The 18,896-nt window shown below is 43.8% G+C and overlaps 2 protein-coding genes across 3 annotated transcripts; one reads left to right on the top strand and one right to left on the bottom strand.

Moving 5' to 3' along the window:
- Positions 1–4,495: 4,495 nt before the first annotated feature.
- neu3.1 (sialidase 3 (membrane sialidase), tandem duplicate 1) lies at positions 4,496–7,277 on the bottom strand. Its single transcript, XM_060056751.1, has 3 exons — positions 7,127–7,277; positions 6,626–6,865; positions 4,496–6,296 (listed from the first exon to the last, which is right to left on the bottom strand). The coding sequence occupies exons 1-3, from the start codon at positions 7,163–7,165 to the stop codon at positions 5,331–5,333; spliced, it is 1,245 nt and encodes a 414-aa protein (XP_059912734.1). The 5' UTR covers positions 7,166–7,277; the 3' UTR covers positions 4,496–5,330.
- A 422-nt stretch (positions 7,278–7,699) lies between these two features.
- xrra1 (X-ray radiation resistance associated 1) lies at positions 7,700–17,968 on the top strand. 2 transcript variants are annotated; one of them, XM_060056749.1, is made up of 15 exons: positions 7,700–7,961; positions 11,593–11,741; positions 12,028–12,099; positions 12,192–12,264; positions 12,361–12,458; positions 12,678–12,826; positions 14,726–14,833; positions 14,929–14,999; positions 15,162–15,205; positions 15,283–15,354; positions 15,456–15,549; positions 15,767–15,885; positions 16,144–16,347; positions 16,720–16,788; positions 17,173–17,968. In XM_060056749.1, the coding sequence occupies exons 1-14, from the start codon at positions 7,937–7,939 to the stop codon at positions 16,786–16,788; spliced, it is 1,347 nt and encodes a 448-aa protein (XP_059912732.1). In that variant the 5' UTR covers positions 7,700–7,936; the 3' UTR covers positions 17,173–17,968. The 2 variants fall into 2 exon arrangements, with proteins under 2 accessions (XP_059912732.1, XP_059912731.1); XM_060056748.1 differs by lacking the exon at positions 7,700–7,961 and adding an exon at positions 8,838–9,079.
- Positions 17,969–18,896: the final 928 nt, after the last annotated feature.

Genomic DNA, 18,896 nt, shown 5'->3' with positions numbered 1-18,896 from the left:
TATTTATGTATACCTATTTATGTTTGTGTTGAATCGTTTTTTTTAGGGTCAGCCCAGCAAACTGAGGCTTTTGTGCGCCGGGTGGCGCGCAAACATTTGTTTACCGGTGGAAGGGATAGTGCCACTATCCAATGTTGTAAAATTAATGCACAACTGATCATTTGCAATGTTTGTAATTTTTAATGAACGTATATAATTTTATTTTATATGATATACTTATGTGTTCAAGCCACTGGTAGATTGTAGGCATATATGAATGAATGAATCAGATCACTTAAATAATATATCAGAATAAATGCATGATTATCATCTTTTTCTTTTCCCCCCTGCATAATAGTAGTCAACCGTACTGTAAATGTGATGCATGAATTAAGTTCTCAGACAATTTCACTTAGTTTTATAAAAATTGAATGGATTTTTTTTTTAATAAAGACGATTCGATCAACCGCAACAAAGCTTTTGTTTTTGCAGTATAAAAAAGCGGAAGCGGAAGCGCTTCCACACTACCAAGTCGTTCCAAAGTCTGAACGTTACAAACGCTAGGAAGCACTCGAGCTAGCACTCTAGTCTCAACTCCATAGGACGCGACTAGCAAGGAAACAGCCTAGGATGCAGCGATGCATCCTTGAAAAATCTCCTTGTTTCCTTGAAGAATTCTCAAAAACAAAGGACGCGAAAATGGCGCGGCTTTCGAGTGTCCTCAACATTGGAACAGTGCTTGTCGGCGTTCTATGACGTAGCGTCCTTAAAAGGGCGGCCGTTGAGCATGCTTCCTTGACATTGGGAAACGGCCCAGTACACGTTCAAATGTAAGTGAAGTTATATTAGTTTTCAGAAATATTTTGTGCCGTATTGCTTTTTATAGATTCATCATGTTAATGCAAATAATCAAGCTTAAAGACTTGTGCCACTTTTCAAACGTTTTTGCAACTTGATACCGTACGTTGCTGTATTTTGCATGGACGTAGCTGGTGTTAAACACCACTGTCGCCAATAACAATTTCATTTTACTCGCTCACAAGATTACATTATTTATGTATTACCCTTTTATGTTTGTTTACCCTTTTTTTTTTTTTTAGGGTCAGCCCAGCAAACAGACGTTTGTGCACATGAGGGTGGCGCACAAACATCTGTTTACAGGTGGACGGGATACTGCCATTAATGGCTATCGGTGAGAAGCTCTTGTGGGATCCAATGTTGTTAAATAAATGCACCACCGATCATTTGCAATGTTTGTAATTTTTAATGAACGTATATAATTGTAATTTATATAATTGACTTGTGTGTTCGTAGCACTTTGATTGAACAACTGGAGTTGACAGGCCGGGTGACCCCACTGCAGGCCAAAAAAAAGTGGGATGACCTTAAAACAAAATATAAGGTGAGGAGTAAGATGACAGCAATATTGTTTTGACATTAAGTGCCTTCTTGCTGTGCCATAGTTGTAGGTATAACAGGGAAATATTGCTAGTTGCCTTGTTGTTTATCATATTTTTATTGTCAGGATTGCAAGTGCCCTGCCTCAGGTCAAGGCACAGAGGATGGCAGGCCCACAGCAGGGACATGGCGCTGGTTTGCCTTAATGGACGAGCTCATTGGCAGGTCAGCAGCCGTGTCACCGCCAGTGGTAGTGGGCTCTCTCCCAGCCAGGCCAGGCCAGGCCAGGCCAGGTTAGGGTCAGAGTGGAGGAGGAGGATGAGGAGGGAGAGCAAGAGCCAGCACAGCGACAGCCGCAGCAGGAGCCAGCACAGCGACAGCCAGCACAGCGACAGCCAGCACAGCGACAGCCGCAGCAGGAGCCAGCACAGCGACAGCCGCAGGGGCAGGAGCAGCAGGGGCAGTTGCAGCAGAGGCAGTTGAAGCAGGGGCGGGAGCAGCAGGGGCCGGAGCAGGGAGAAGAGGGAGGGAGGATCCATTCCTGCTTCTGGTGAGGGAGGATATCCTTTACCAGCGGCAGGCGGATGAGAGGAGAGAGGTGGAGTCAAGGGAGCGGTTTGACCGTTTCTTCTCTCTCCTTGAGCGTTTGGTTGAGAGGCGTGAATTAATGAAGGATGGTATGTATGTATGTATGTATGTATGTATGTATGTATGTATGTATGTATGTATGTATGTATGTATGTATGTATGTATGTATGTATGTATGTATGTATGAATGAGATCCGATCAGTTATTATCTATAAAAATATATACATGTTTATCAACACTTTATTTGACTTTTTTCCCCTGCATAATTAATAATCAACCATACTGTAAAAATGTGATGCATAAATTAAGTTCTCAGACAATTTCACTTAGTTTTACAAAAAAGGAATGGATTTATTTTAAATAAAGAGGATTCGATCAACCACAAGAAAAACACATTCATAACGGACAAAAGTGACTAAAAAATACCAAAAAAAATGATGTTAAAATGTATGTCTTGGTCCGGTCACAGGCTGTGGAAAGAAGGGAGATCTTTAGGTTAGTACTGAATCTGTGACACGGTGACAGATGACATCCCTATGTTGGTTGTCATATTTATCATATTTACCAGAACAAAGTAGTCGTGGTCCTGTGGAGCCACTTCAAGAGGGGTAATGGCATTGGCCAGGGCCGCACGCCAAGGAGCTCCACTCTGTGACTCCGTGCCACATTCTCCTTCAAGAGGAGGGTCATCTCCCTCCATGGCCCCATCCTCAACTGGGAGGTCATCGCCCACCAACACAAATGTTGTGCAGTACTGCACACGCAGTCACCACCTGCACAAGGAAAAGGTTTAAAGAGACAAACAGGAACGTTGATGTAAATGAAGGTGTACTAATAAGGTTAATCCATAAAAGTTTTTTTACAATTATAATGTACAATAAGAAAGTTAAACAGACAAATATGGATAATTATGAAATTACATATACCTTTGGCACAAACTCACTATGCACTGCCTCTAAAAAGATGCACCTGAAGCGGGTTTTCATCATCCCAAAGGCCCGCTCAACAATTGAGCAGGCCCGAGAGTGATAAGTGTTGAACCGTTGCTCTGCCATGCCTCTGAGTGGCCGCTTATATGGTGTGATAAGGGCTATCGGCTGTTTAAGGTATGGATAGCCACCATCACCCAAGATGAAATGGCCTGGTGGAGTGTCATTGCCAGCCAGGTAAATCAAACTATTTCGCAGGATGCGTGCATCATGCACGCTTCCTGGGAAGCCCACAAAGGTGTCAATGAAGCGACCCTGATGGTCACAGACTGCCTGCAGCACCATGGATGGATACAGCTTCCTGTTCATGTAGTCTTGAACATCAGGGCCGCCAGGACATTTAATTTTGATGTGGGACCCGTCGATGGCCCCAGCTGCTTTAGCGAAAGCAGGGCAAACCCTTCCCCCATGGCCTTGACCTCCTCATCATTTGATGGCAGCTTGATGAAACTGCCCCGGACAGCTACCACTTCCTCCGCAATGCTGTACACCATTCTATGGACAGATGACATTGGAATGCCAAAAGCTCTGGACACAACCCGATAGGCTGCGCGTTGTTGCAATCCAAAACAAAAAGACCAGGGTCTCCATGGTGGGCCCCCGACCGTGCTGTCGCTCCGTTTGGAGGACCCCAAGGAGGACCTGGATAGCCTGCCGGCTAAGCCTGGAAGCAGGGCGGGTGTCCTCTCCCTGGAAGAAGCGCCGGCACGGTGGCATTGATTTGGCAGTAATGCCTGGCCTGCAACAACAGATGAGCAAATATAGATAGATAGGTAAATAATATAGATTTCTGCATGTAGTATTCTTTGAGATGTTTGTCATAAGAATAGGCTTATCATAAGAATAGCCTTCCCCCACCCCACTGGCAATAATAATTGCGCAAACTTATGAAGCTTAAACTCTGATTTTTTATAAACCATCAGCTAGACCACCATGTTCAATTAGAATATGCGTTGCCCCAAAGAAAACACATGAGAAGCAGCACTATTGTCAATGCAACAATTCAATACAATACAATTCAGACATTCAAAGCTCACATACCTCGACATTCTGATGGCAGAGACTCCGAATAGAGCCGTCGTCTCCTCCGTTCAACCCTCCGCTGATGGAGTCGTTCGGCGTCCTCCTCCAGCTCAGACCACAGCAAAAAAATATTGACCAGCTTCATTGCTTGCTTCCATGTTTTTTTCAGAAGTGCACATATGTTTACAAGGGGAAACGCTGAATTAAAAAGCAGAAGCGGAAGCGCATCCACACTAGCAAGTCGTTCCAAAGTCCGACGTTAAAAACGCTAGGAAGCACTCGAGCTAGCACTCTAGTCTCATCTCCATAGGACGCGACTAGCAAGGACGCGTCCTAGCAAGGCTGCAGCCTTCACATTGGGCCTAGTGATGAAGCCCTTGGGACTCAACTCAAGACAGGCAGACCCCAAATGCCTCTTTGTTACAGTGCTGCTCACGGTTATGTGTGCTGGTGAAATACATGAAACATATATAAAAAATATATTAAAAAAACTCCACATATTCCACATAAGTACAGAATGGTTGACAACATGAGAACTTTAATTTGGCGTTGTTTTAAAAGGCAGCATATGCTTTGGAATTGATTAGTTGATGGTAAACATCTTTACAAGCAAATTCCTCTTCAGTAAGTGTACTGTGAATGTATAATGCTAAATGTAGTGCAGAACATATTTCGAAGCGGATCTATTCCAGAGTAAGGAATGAATCCATTCAAAAGCACCAAGCGATACCATTTGAATTCAAACAGGAATAATACACAAAATAAAAGAAGTGGCCAAATTACTTAAGTAAATTGATATACATAGTAGTGGACTCAGTTTGAATTATTGTAAGGCTCAAAGCAAGTACATTCTGACATTCAGAAATCGCTATACAGGCTATTGAATAATAATATACTAAAAATAAGTGAACACGTATCTTTAGTATTGTATTCAAAAGCTGTCAAAGAAAAAAAGTATTGCTTATAAATGATGTTGCATTGTTTTTCGTTATTATTATAACCTGAATTCCAGCTCCCTGTCCTAAAAACATGCTTTGATGCTTAGTTTGTTTGTTTAGTAGTTTCTTCACAATAGTTAGTTAGTTAGTTAGTTAGTTAGTTAGGCCTTTAAGTTCCCTAGGGAACATAGGCCATCGATGAAACCCCTCCATCCTCTTCGGTCTTGTGCCTTCCGATCCAGTTGTCAGCCCTTTGGTCTTCATCTCCTGCTCTGTGGCCCTGAGGCCTTCTCTTCTTCACAACATCCTCCAAGTAATTAGGTTTGAGGAAGACACATTGTGGAATTTCATCACACTCTCAGCGCACGTGTGCAAATTGAATGGAGATTTAATTTACAAATTCAAATCTCATGGCCTAGCTGGAGGTCTGCCTGATTTCATCCAGCGTGAAAGACATGAAGGCGATCTGTTCGAGTTCGCTTTTCTCCCCGCACTCCAGCAGACAGGAGAAGCGCTGGTCCTCCTGGCTGTAGGCCAGGTCTGAGTAGCCGCTGGGCCCGCGGTGGATCACCATCGGGGGGTCCCAGCCCGACCGGCTCAGGGGGGCACGGTTCAAATACACGCCCAGGTTCAGCCTGCTTTCCCCATCGGTGGGATGGCTGAACGCCAGCCAGGTCGGCGCGCGCTCTGCACCCTCCGACCCACCGCCCGTCGGCAGTCCGGGGGCGGGGAAGCCGACGACACTGCCTTGGCAACCGTTGCGCGGCTCGACGAGCTGCTCCGCCCTGCGGGGCTTCTCGAAGCGTCCGCCGCCGTCCCGGCTCAGCGCCTCCACGCGGACCCCGCCGCTGTGACGGGCGTTGCAGTACAGCTGAGCCACGCCCTCGCCGTCCACCACCTCCGCCATCTCGCACTCGCAGGACGCCGCGCCCAGCAGCGCGCCCGCGCGCCACGTGAGCCCGGCGTCGTCGCTGTAGACGGCGAGCGCCCGCGGCCTCACCGTGAGCGGGACGGGCCAGAGGCAGAGGCACCTGACGCGCTCGTAGTAGGCGTACGCGGGCACCACCAGGCGCCCGGCCGCCAGCTGGACGCCGTGGCCGGGCCCCACGCCGAACGTGGCCCAGCGGCCCACGGCGTCCCCGATGGCGCTGTCCGTCAGGTCCGCCGTGGGGCCCCACGTGGCGCCGTGGTCGCGGCTTGTGACGCGGCACAGCCGCGTCTGGTTGCGGCCCGTCAGGATCTGGTGGCACTCCGTGACGTTGCTCCGGACGCAGATGAAGAACAGGGAGACGGTCTGGGTCTTGCGGTCGTACACGGGACAGGGGTTCATGGTGCGGTGGTCTGGGAGCTGGGCTGTGGACAGCTCCTCGCACGGGGACCACTGGGGAAGAACTGCGTTACAGGTGTGATTGTAGTTTTGGATGATGAACATCATGGTATCATTGAGTGAGAATGTGATTGATCGACAGGGGGGTTTACCAATACAATTTGGAAGTAGTCTGGGTACGTTGGTGCAAGGAAGTTGTACTAAATCGATATTCTTCTGTACAGTAATTAATGTATAGCAGTATAATTAATTATATATGTAATTAAATGGTAATAAAACAATCCTAATGAGAATACAACAGAAATATGTTTGTCACTGTTATGTTTGAATATCATTGTTGTGAATGCATTGCAAGGTGTCAGGTGGATGAGATCTTACCATACCTGTATGGCACCATCTTTTGTTATTGTCCCTCTTCTTATCACGAGGATTTTCGCATCGCAGTCCGATGGAGAGGTCCTCTTCTCTGCAAAGGCGAGGTACGTGTGCCTTTCCGGCAGATACAGCAGGGAAGGGATTCTATACGTTACCCCATCTGGCTCCTTTTTGAACAAAGTTGTTTTGACAAGTTCCGCAGTACCTCTTTTTGATGACGGTTTCCCAATGATGGACGATTGAAGATTCTGCACAAAATAGCACAATGTTGCGAAAATGCATGTAAAGCATTGTTTTGTTTTTTTATTGTTTTTTTACTGTCGCATACAAATTCCAGTCTGCAATCGTTAATTTCTTGTCTGCAGGTACAACATCTACCTACAGCCTTTCACAGATGCAAAAGCAGGATCCGGATGCCATTACATTTCCTCACAAAACTCGTGATCTTCCAGTGGGAATGATCGGAAGTTAAATTATGCTTACATAATAATATCTTAAATAGTACTTACATCTGCATTTACAACACCACTCATTCTTGAATTAATCATTCGGAAATCATTAGGAAAGCCAGCTATCGAAACCAGGGGAGACGTAAGGGGGAAGTTAAGACGGTTCCAAAAGTCTAGCACTGACAGTGGCACCTCAGATCAATAATGTTATTATTACCATCATCATGAGTAATTTAATGTTATTTAAATTCAAATTTTATCTATAAGAATGTTAGGAAAGAAACGAACTGGTGGTTTGCTTCTCCGTTTTTGGTGATGGTGGTCAGAAGGAATATATAATTTATAGTCCACCCCTCTCTCTATGTATTGCTTGGTTCATTCTAGAGAAATACAGTTTGCAGTGCAGTGCGCTAAAATCGTACAATCGGTGCTATAGTCGAGATATCAGAAACTAAATGCGAGGCAACAGAAAGCTGAGACAAATGTCGACAGTTATTGTTTACTCTCCAAATAAATATTTATTCATGGGGATTGCTTTGGTGGCCATTATCTTAGGGTATATCAATGAAATAGTTCTTCATTAAACATGAAATTCGTATATATGCAGGGCTTTAGCGGAGACTAAACATTTTTAATTTTGCGCAATTAAAATGCTAAGATTGAGCTTATTATTATATTATTTACCAGCGCAAGACGTAGCCTATTATATTCAAAACTGCTCTGCATTGCAGTATTTACGGTATCTGTGACCAATAATATCATCTTTTGCGGCAACAGGACAGAGCAGTAGAATGAGGCTGTCCAATCAGCTGTCTGGATTCCTATCAAAATACTTTCTTAAACGTCCAAAACGCAAGCCTCGTCCTGCAGATGCCAGCAAAAGACCTACCTCAAAGTGAGCGCAAAAACCAACAAACAAGTAAAGTTAGAATCACTCCGATTTGTTACAAACTGTAAAATAGGAATGTTTTGCAGATAGTGGAGAGCAGGCAGTAGTAGCACAGAGCACTCAGGGAGAGGAGAAACAGAACGAGGAGGGATGAGTTATTAGTCTGAGAGCCATGCTCTTTATACATTGCCGAATGTTGCTGAATCACTAGCTGCAGTTTAAAACACATTTTGTACTACATTATACAAATATATAAATATTCTGAATATATAATATTTTTTTTACCGGTATGTCGTGGTCTACCTTGATCCCATTTATCATAGTTGACCCACCTGTTCGTTTACAGCCTGTGTGTGTGTGTGTGTGTGTGTGTGTGTGTGTGTGTGTGTGTGTGTGTGTGTGTGTGTGTGTGTGTGTGTGTGTGTGTGTGTGTGTGTGTGTGTGTGTGTGTGTGTGTGTGTGTGTGTGTGTGTGTGTGTGTGTGTGTGTGTGTGTGTGGTTTGTATCGTGAACCTACGGACTTCAGTGGGGGTTTTTCTACTGCTTGTGACATTTATAGTCAAATATGTTGCTTGAGTTATGTCAATAAAATGACAATAGTATAATAATAGTCTGATATATTTATGTATTTATTTTATTTCCACGGGGGTTTTTGCATTTCACATTCAGCCTCTCGCCACCAGGGGGGGCTGCAGCCCCCCCAGCCCCCCCACTTCCAGCGTCCATGACTAGAGCCACAAGTCTATTCAACGAGGGGCCATCAAATAGGATGCCTAGCTCCTGGGTGGTTTAGGTTTGCGGGTGACTGAACGACATTGCAAACGAAGGGCGAATAGCGCCCCACAGTGGGAGGGAGATACAGGTGTACATGTTGCTAGGAGATTGTGGCCTAACAGTGACCATTAGGTGAGCAGTGCCAGTGAAGACAGCCATTGGAAGCTTGGAAACCTTTTATTTCAGCTACATACTGGGAGAAGCAATAATGTGTATTTAGGGTTTTGACTTTAGCTCAAATAATGCTAGACAAATCCTAGAAATGTCTACCCTTTACAAGACAGGAGATGGGGAATGTCATCTGTCAAACTGCTTCCCCGTCCCTGGATTCTTCCGTCACAGACAAGATGGTAGGTTGATCTAGGTTGACATTGTAATGTAGTCAGTATGTGAGAAAACACCACCTGTTATAGTGGTTTCTCAGCATTAAAAAAAAGTATATTTTATAGAATGCCATTCATAGAGAACTGGCCAATGCTTTAAATCAGCAAACTAGTTAAAGTTGTGGGAAACAATAAATGTCTCTAAAAACTTGGCAATGCAGATAAACAGGAGTGTGAGAAAGCTGTAAACCAGCAATCACAGGCTGCATTCCAGAACACTGCGAGAAAAGTCACACAATCACGTTTGAATGTTAGGTTCATGGCAAAGTATTTCTGTTGGCTTTAAACATTGTAGTGCTTCAAGCCGGTATATCAAGTTACAACAGTCATAATCCAGGTTTGGCAAAGTGAATAAGACTGTTACTACTGCAAATGCAAGTAGGCTACATATTTGAGCAATATGTACTTTACATGAGTAATAATTATATTGTCAAACTGTTTCACATAAGCAATGCAATCTCGTGTGCGTTCACTTTGATACTGTCAAAAAGACTCAGTAGTTTTAGGCTTATGCATAATTTTTTTTATGCTCACGCCAAAATAAAACATTGGGATGTTGAATAAGTACCCTTGATAGTGACGTATCGTAACAAGAGGCTAATGGCGCGTTTCCACTGCAGGGTGCGGAACGGATCGGATCGCAAAGGTGCGGGTCGGGTCGCGTTTCCACCGCCAAAAGTGGGCGTGACCCGGACTTTGCCGTACCCGTCCCGGCCTCGTTCTCGGGACTCCTCCGTTGGGGTACCGCAAACGAGACGAGACGCCTGAAAGGGTCCCGTGAAATTCTAGCTACACGTCACTTCCGGGTGACGCGGGGATAAAAACAAACGAACAGTAGCCTCGAGGTATTATTCTTTACAATTAACTTGTCGCGTAAAACGCTTGCTTGGGCGAACAAGGAGGTGGAGACGTTCGTCTGCATTCTTGGGGAGGAAGTCGTTTTTTACGATGTTTACGTAGCTGCCGCGGCGATCGACATCCGGCCTACCACAAAGGGTACTGTCGGCAGTGGAAACGCGACCTCGGAACTGAGCTGGGCTATACCGCCCCCTCCCTACCGCACCTTTGCGATCCGATCCGTTCCGCACCCTGCAGTGGAAACGCGGCATAAGTATCTTTATACTTTTAATAGAATTTAATTTTGGACTTAGGAGGAGGTTTTTGTAACTATTTATGCTCTTTACTTTATACAAGTATGAATACAAAAGTTGCAACTGTAATCTTACCCTCGTCAGCTTATTTTCTCCAAAAATTTGAGTTTTGTAACAGACTGACTGAAGTATGAGGCAAGCCATGGCATTGCCAACAATTATCACAAATCAATAACGCCATTGATACACTGTGTTAGAGCATCCTCTTAGTCATGCCTTCTCTCCCAAGCCCCAAAGGATCAATAATAAACCTCTGTCCTCCCATCTCCATTAACCACACACTTTTGTCTTGTTTTGATGTTTTGAAAGGGCGTCGTTTTGTGTGGCAGCAGAGTTATACTCCCTCTCTGGCCCCGTCAGTCCAGGGGAAGATAAGGAAGGGGGAGGCAGACTGCCATCGTCCATTGTGGACGATGAGTCAGACTACCAGAGTGTTTTATGTTTTGTCAGGGAGAGATGTTGGGTGAAGAAAGGCCGTTTGGCTGAGGCCCATCTCACAGTATGGAGATAATCTGATGACCCTCTGGATCACTAGCTTCTCCAAACTCCTGGTACAGTATTCAGTTTGCGCCTCCTCCCTCTCTTCTCCTGGTCGTCAGCCTACTCAAAGAACAGGAAAGGATACCCCTTCCTAAATAAGTACCTTTCCCTCGCTGCTCAAACACATTTCCTAAGGAAATGGGCCCTCCAAAGTACTAAAGATTCAAGTCTCAAGACTCACCACCATAATTTTTCCGAGAGAGCTGTTTTTGTGTCTCCTAGTCTGTGGAGGATCTGCATCACATTCCAATCTCAGACAATATTGATCACACCGACAAGGCCTCCCATCGGTGCTCCCCCCGTAGCCAATCAAATCCTCCCGAATCAATACACCATGCTCCCTCCCCCTGACCCCTGACTTCCAGTGTTTGGTTCCACCCTGAGTTGCTGTTAAACCAGGAGACACATCAAACCAGGGGAGATGAAGAATGTGGTTTTACAGTCTGTCTACAGCAGGGTTGTGGGCTGGACTGGACTGACCTCTGCATTTTGTCAGGGTCTTCATCACTGTCTAGGGCTCTGAACTCCCTCGGTCCACAAATGTTCTCCTCCACCATATGTTCCCTGCAGAGGACTTCCTGTCAGTGGCTGACATATCGTAGCGTTTATCGACAAAGAAACGCAAAGCATATCTACACTTTAATGCAGCCTGTCTCTATTACCAAAATCAACCATCTTTGTATAAATATGTGAAAAAGAGCAAAGTAATGTTGTACATATATATACATACAGTATATATATTTGTTTTAAATAAAGACTTGATAAAGAATACAATGTTTATCTTTTTAGGTGCGGGCCATTGGTTTGTAGCTCACAGAGAGCAGATGGAGCAAAGAAACAGAAACATAAGAAGGACCAAGAACAATAGGCCGGACCATTCTACGGGGTCGGACTTTGCTACACCAGCTGCTGGCAACACACTGGATGGCTCCTTACTGGTAAAAACAAGGCATAAGAATCAAGATGTGTGATGACTACTGAATGGCGGAGAGGGTAGATATACAATAGCGTGGTCCATGGCTAGGGTGTTAGGCCGAAATGAGCTGGGTTCAATCTCAAATGTCCACAGCATAACCCGTAAGCATCCTGGAGCGAGACCCATGCCGTTCATAAGCAGGTAACGGACCTGTTCATGAACGGCATAGGTCTGAATTCACTGTAAATTGCCGTTGGATAAAAGTTCAAGCCAGCACAATGACTGAATTAATAGATTTGCTCTTGTAGATTCGATTACATGGCGTGGAAAACCCATCTGACCTTTGCTCCATAGACATCAGTGAGCAGAGATTGACTTCGGTGAGAATTCTTCACATTATATTTTCAATCGATTGAAAAGGAGAATATTTGAAAGAAGAATTTGAAACAGTGTTGTTCTCATGCATGTCAAGGTCAAGAATGAGGACTTCAAGGAGTTTGACAGTATTGTGTACATCAACGCTTCAGACAACTCTCTTTCCATCGGTGATGTAGCGCTGCAAACAATTGAAACCTAAGTTTGGCCTACAAAATCGTGTTTGGTCGTTTCTCCTCATTATTTATATTTATTTGTATTTACAGAGTCTTTCAGGAGTTTTGGACTCTTGAGAGAGCTCGATCTATCTTTGAATGGATGCTGCGATATGAGCTTCCACCCTGAAGACTTTCCACACCTGGAGGTAAGATGTGACCTCGTGGTTAGGGGGTTCTACTCAGAGCCTAAGTTTTCTATCTTCAATGTCCCCTGTCTAGCTGATCTCTTTACCACCGCCGTATTGACGTAAATGTACTTGATGCTTTTTCCAACCACAAGCCATCCTTGGATAAATCAGAACATATCAATGTACTTTAGGTCTATCTTGAAAGTGTTGAAAGTTACATTCTGTGGTATCTTCCAGGTCTTAGACTTGTCCTTCAACAACGTGTCCGAGGCTGACATTGTTTGCATCGGGCGTCTGGCAGGACTGAAAGTCCTGTGTCTGACAGGAAACAGACTGCACCAACTTCCTGCCAATATGGCCGGTTCAAACCCTTCCCCGACCCTCAGGTAGGTCAACATGCAGTCAGTGTGAGAGAATGACCTCCTCTGGAGCTGTTGGTCTGTTCTCATAAGGAAAGGTTGAACCTGTACATGATCTTCCACATGGGTACAGGAGGAGGTAGGAGGGTTTTCTAGCGATGGGTCGTTTGTGACTGAATCAGTTAGAATGAACGAATATTGAACAAGAACGAAACCGACCTGATTTATTTTTCTCTCTCGTTTGTCGTTGGTTCTCAGACTCGACCCCTCCCAGACTCGCTGAGTCGCTGACTCGCTGTTCGTTCACTGACTGTGAGTAGTGGAGAGGGAAGAGGCTTAGTGAGCGAGCGTACGATAATACGATTAAATATCAGTGAAATGGTAATGCATGCTGTCTTTGTATTTTCTGTGTCATGCCAGATTACCAAAATATTTTGAAAGTTTCTCATTCTTTCATGGTTCGTTCTGCCGCACGCGACCCGGGACCCCCACCTTGGTGGATCTTCATCGATTTTTTAGGGGGGCTGGCCATCTTAGCAATAGTGTTAAGTTACTGTTAACCAAAGAAAAATAAAATATGCCCAGAATAAACACAGATGTACATAATTTACTTTTAAACTCGACCATTGCTAAATCAAGTCTATTACCTTGCTGATATGTTAAACATCCAATAATCAGCTACTACCCCACCTATCCCGCGGCGTTTGGTTAAAGTTGTTATGATGAATTGACTGATGACTGACTTGCACCGCACGTTTGAGAATGAGAAGGTGAGAGCTGAGAATCGTGCATTCCATGATACATTCACCGCTACCGGAAACGCGACTGAACGAACAAACGATTCTGAATGATTCTACTTGGCGAACTGACCGACGCAAATTGATTCAAGGAAAAGAATCATGAAATCCATCACTAGAGTTTACCCTAGTGAGCCTCGTTAAATGAACATTAAGTCTGTTTGATTGTGTATCCCGGTCTACTGATCAAGGTAAGTAGTTGTGAGGAAAGAAACCATATGTTCAGAAGCTCTTCCATGTCTAATGTAACAGATGTGTCCATGTAAACGCGGCTAGTGACGCGAAATGTATCGATGACCCCAGAACCAAATGTCAAGCTGTTCTCAAATCAACCACAGGGGGGTGTACTAATATCTGAAATAAACGCCTCTCGCTTTATGACTCTTTCTCTTATAAAACCAAAGGGCTTCTACGAGCCCAGACTGTGAACGTGCAATATGTTTGCAGTTATAATTTTTTGTATGCAAGGTTGCATTAACTCAGTTCGCCGGGGAATTTTGAATCATAAAACAGTCAAAGTCCCTTTTGAGATTTCACAATAAAGAGAAGAAAAAATAAGGATAAAAAGTAAGTAAGCGAGAAAGTGGAAGATTACAACGGTACGTGTTGGAATTAGGAAAGCCGAATGGATATTGTGAAAATGCCAGAGGGTGCCGGGTGCACATCCCTCCCATGGCTGTTGGGGCCTACGTGTCTGAGTTGTCAGAAGAAGCCTGAGAAGATTCCCAACACACACGCACAATGCCTGTCGACTGACTGATATGATAGCGTTACATCAGAGCTATAACGTTGTACTTTGGGATATAGCTGGCTGCTAAGTGTGTGCGTCAGGATTGTGTAGTGGTTAGGCTACGGTGTCTGACTCCCAGCCAGGGGTATGGGGTTCGAAAGCATACGTCCACAGCTTATCCTGCAGATACAGTATGACAATTAAATGAACTAAATTAATTATGTAAAATATAGAAATATGGTATTATTGTACTGTATTTTAATTTTTTAATAATTAAAAAATATATATGTAATTTTATTTCAATTTATTTCATATTTTCTAAATATCATTAAATAACTTAGTATTCGAACAATTATTTTTAGAATATAAATCGGTTGCTTTTCTGACGTTTTCGGCCAGTGGTTCCAGCAGCGAAGAGAAGCCCCTGTTTGGCTCGCTGGAGGTGCTGTCGCTGGACGACAACCAGCTGACGTCCAACGTCTTCCACAGCCTCTCCAGCCTCACACGGTCAGGCGCGTTCATGGTCGTCTCCTCTGTTAATGGTAGCAAAAGCTTTGCTTTACTATAATTAAAACTGCTGTGTTGTCTGTGTACATATCCAGACTGCAGCATTTAAACCTCCAGAGTAACAACATCTCTGAGGTACCTTTCATGCTGCCCGATGGAGATGGAGGTCAGTTCAACAGCAAGCTGAAGACCTTGTCATCTCATTAAATTCTAAATCCCATTAATAACAACTAAATTTTGTTTTTAAATCCGTGCCTGAATTTAATTTTGTGTAGTTGTATTATGAACCTGAATCACAGACTTTTCTGATTTTGTTTTTCAAAACCAGCCCACACTGGGTCAAATCAAGGTCATTTCTGGGGAATATTACAGGTATATATACGTTTCTTAATTGATGGTCATCTTTGAATGACTGGAATATATATTTAGTCAATCAAAATGTGTCTTAGCCTAGCGTTGGTGCAGTGGAGTCCAGTCTACCACTACCACAACTCCAGTTCCTCAGCTTGGCTCACAACAAGGTAGGTTCAGAAAACCCTGTTCCCACTACAAGGTCCACCTAAGAAGTTGTTACGCACAATGTTCGTAAGTGAGGTCTTCAGAGTGTGTTCCTTGTCACTAGATTGCAGAGGAAGAAGCTCTTCTGTCTGCTGCTCTGTTTCCAAGCCTTACCGAGCTAGTCATCCACAACAACCCTCTCACCACACAGAGAACTGGTACGCTTCTAGAACATCCTTCTAGAAAACGCTCTCTGTTGAACTGACCTACTCTCGTTATGAAATGAGAAAGTACTTTAAAATGGGATACTGAACTGATAGCATCTGCAAAATGGCTAATATAAGCAAATTAAGGTCTTTCTGTTTTACTTGAAGTTATGTTAGTGTTGTGTGGTTGGCACGCAGACATACATTTCCTTTTGTGACCTTATCCCAGGCGACCCCCCTCTGCTGACGTACCTGCTGAGCGTGAGACGGGGGGTCAGAGTGAAGCGCTCCGACCGAGCGGAGGTCAGAAACCCCTCTGTGATGCTGCCTGACAGGTTTAAACACAAGGTTGGTGCTCTGAGTCATTGAGAGAAATGTGCCTACTACTGTTACTGTTACTGATTATTTATTATCCTCCCACCGGGACATTGTCTTGTCTCGAAAGTACTTAAAATATTGTCCCGGTATTCAGGCCTAAAATTCTGATATAAACAATATTCAGCTACATTTTTGGTTGAAAAATGTTTTCAGTAATTTAAAGAATAGAAAGAGATTGTAAAAGTAAAGGTTAACCTAAATGTATCTTTGATGTTTTCGGTTGTGTAGATTAGAAGTGAAGGAAGAATGGCAAAAAGGCCATGGTTAACAGAGCAAAGCCATTACTCTCCACAAGAGAGGGAGAGGCAGGGCTTCCCCAAGGACCCAAGCTCTTTTCAGGCCAAGGAGAGGGAGAAGAACGACATGGGAGATGGGGTAACAGACCGTCCAGATGAAACCAAACATCCGGAAGAATCTTTCTTTGTTACAAAGGTATGAAGGTTTTTTCATTTATGTTTTGCCTTTCCAAACCAGCAGTATCTTGCACGAAGGATGCCTACAGTTAGACTTTGAACACTGGGATTTGAACCCTACCCACCAAACTATCTGGCTCTGGATAAATGTCTGATTTTATCCACAAAAACTCAAATTTGCATCAAACAGGCTAGTTTTGTTTTCCTCAACTTATTTCAGACTCACGTTCTTCACATTCCTCTGTAATCTCCAGCGAGTAGACCTTCTCGGCAAGGAGTACAAGGAGTACATTTACAGGATGACATGTATCATGCCATCCTGTAAATTAATCTACAACAGAACAACCATTAAACTTTTCTCCATATCACTTTATTTGTTACATCCCCGAAGGAGGTTAAGATGCAAGGTGAGATGGCAGAGGGCAACAACAGGAACAACACAGTCAGGAACCTCCTCTAAGTACGTAAGAACACCACATGAAGACCATTAAAGGTGGGCCATCAATAACTTTTATTCTCTAACATAAGAGAGGACATCAACTGCAGTTTCTACGGAAATAATACATAAAAGTTGCACAATTTGCCTCATTGGTCCGGGAATTGTTTTCTCCAATAGTCTGTTCGGAGAAAAAATATGTCAATGATCCAATCTATCAAGGATTTGCGGAAACAACACGAATATTAAGCAGTATTAAGCAGAACAGAATTATAGAGAATAACATAAACAGAGTGCAACAGAGAGCATCACAGAAAATAACTTCAGCCTGAAGTTATTTTCTCAGTGAATAACTTGAGGCTGAGGTTATTCTCTCTCTGCCTATTGTGTGTTTGGTTGTTTCAACAGGCAGCGTCTCAGACGACGGGCCGATCCACAAGCAGGTGGACAGAGAAGAGGTGTCCCTCCTGAGTGGGACGTGGGGCAAAGACAAGACCCTCCGCGGCCAGACGGGGGAGGTCAGCACGTGCATCGAGAAGGAATAACCACTTCACTTTTATCGAATGTATCAAGTGGGATCGTTTTATCGATATTCGAACTGAGCCTATATTATGAACACTATATTTATTGAGTACAACAATTCTTCCTGTATTGGATAGAGATTAATGCTCAACGATTATTGAATGGAATAGTACTCAGCATTGGGGCGTTGTACATCGTGATGTCACATCGCAATAAGTACCTCCATTTTCACCGTACTACAACCCTCTTCATTCCTCTCAATGGGACAAAGTTTCTTGAACCAAAATCCAATGATGCATTCCGATGTAAAATCCCTGTAGACTATAAAGCCCATTCTCCAGTCTTAGTGTGTGTTTACTCTTTCTGTGCTGCATTTCCAGCGAATCCATAAGCTATCGTTTCTTTCCATCTGAAGTTAGAAAAGGAAACGTACACTTCAACCCAGTGTTCAACGGCAGGCATCCCTGTCTATTAGCACAACACAAGTAATGACATGTTTTCATTCATTGACAACCAAATAACACATCATTATGGGCATGTTTCACCCATGTGTTGCAGGTCCGCAAACCTCCATTGCCAACTTCTCTTTTGCTGTGGCTTTATGTCATGCCCTTGTCGTAAAGCAGACCGAACTACCCAATAAAAACATGTTCCATGAAGTCGTTTGAGTGCAAACCTCTAACTCTGTGGTCTCGCCTGTCTAATTAAGCAAGGAAGCCTTTCCTATTGACACCTCTGGTTTCCACGCCATGTTCCCGCCCTGGCCTTTGACTTCACGGCTCTCGTTCCCACATGATTGTAATTATGGATCCACTGCGTGGACGGCAGATGTGGAATGCTCCTCTTAGCCCAGGTGGTATAAATCAATGTGTATTCTGAACGCAAACCCAGCCTTTCAACATCATGGCATCTGTGAATGACCCTTTGAATATGAAATACTTTATTGCGTGTTGGGGCCTCCTAAGGTAGAAGTGAATAACAAGTTGGCTGCTTTATCTCCGTCTGTTGTTATGCATGAATAAAACAATAGCTCCTCCTTCACAGGAATAATAAAGTGTTATCTTATCTGAAGAGTAGTCTTTTGTATATGAAAGCATCAGAGAAGGGGTATATGACTGGTCATTTGTTTTTACAGAAGAGATGAAAGAAACAGAGACAATGTATTCATGGAACCTTTTCATATAATTCTATGTTAATCTAAATCAATGTATGATTTCCTATTCAATATTGTCTTGAAGAATAACCTGACAGTAAATTTCAGTGCTCTGGTTCATTCAGTTTGCGATAGCATGCGTTGGTTTAAAGCCGACAATTTGACATGCTTGTTTCCATCTCACTGAGGTCAGGATTTTATTCCGTTGTTTGTGCCATTTCGATAAAACCAGGCCAAGAAATAGTATCTAGCCCTGCAGTTGGATACAGCAGAAAACAATCCAATCTAGCCTTTCAGAGACACTGAGCATAACACAGTAAGAACTTAAAACTCTACCGCTCCAACGACTTTGGAATCTAATAGGCATTACTTTTGCCAAAAATCATGTCCATGACCAGTCAGTCCGTACATAAAATATTAATTTAGGGGTTTATAGCTTTTCAAGGAGCTGCGACCA

This window comes from Gadus macrocephalus, chromosome 7, assembly GCF_031168955.1.
Source record: "Gadus macrocephalus chromosome 7, ASM3116895v1".
In the NCBI taxonomy this organism is placed as follows: domain Eukaryota; kingdom Metazoa; phylum Chordata; class Actinopteri; order Gadiformes; family Gadidae; genus Gadus; species Gadus macrocephalus.
This window is presented reverse-complemented; position numbering and strand designations above follow the sequence as displayed.

Bases quoted from the DNA above. Each gene is read 5' to 3' on its own strand.
- neu3.1 (XM_060056751.1), bottom strand. From the start codon at position 7,165: ATGATTAATTCAAGAATGAGTGGTGTTGTAAATGCAGAT. The intron at 6,866-7,126 runs GTAAGTACTATT...TATTTTGTGCAG, and splicing joins GTGGTGTTGTAAATGCAGAT to AATCTTCAATCGTCCATCAT. The intron at 6,297-6,625 runs GTATGGTAAGAT...GTTCTTCCCCAG, and splicing joins CAAAAGATGGTGCCATACAG to TGGTCCCCGTGCGAGGAGCT.
- xrra1 (XM_060056748.1), top strand. From the start codon at position 8,992: ATGTCTACCCTTTACAAGACAGGAGATGGGGAATGTCATCTGTCAAAC. The intron at 15,550-15,766 runs GTACGCTTCTAG...ACCTTATCCCAG, and splicing joins TCTCACCACACAGAGAACTG to GCGACCCCCCTCTGCTGACG. The intron at 16,348-16,719 runs GTATGAAGGTTT...ACATCCCCGAAG, and splicing joins AATCTTTCTTTGTTACAAAG to GAGGTTAAGATGCAAGGTGA.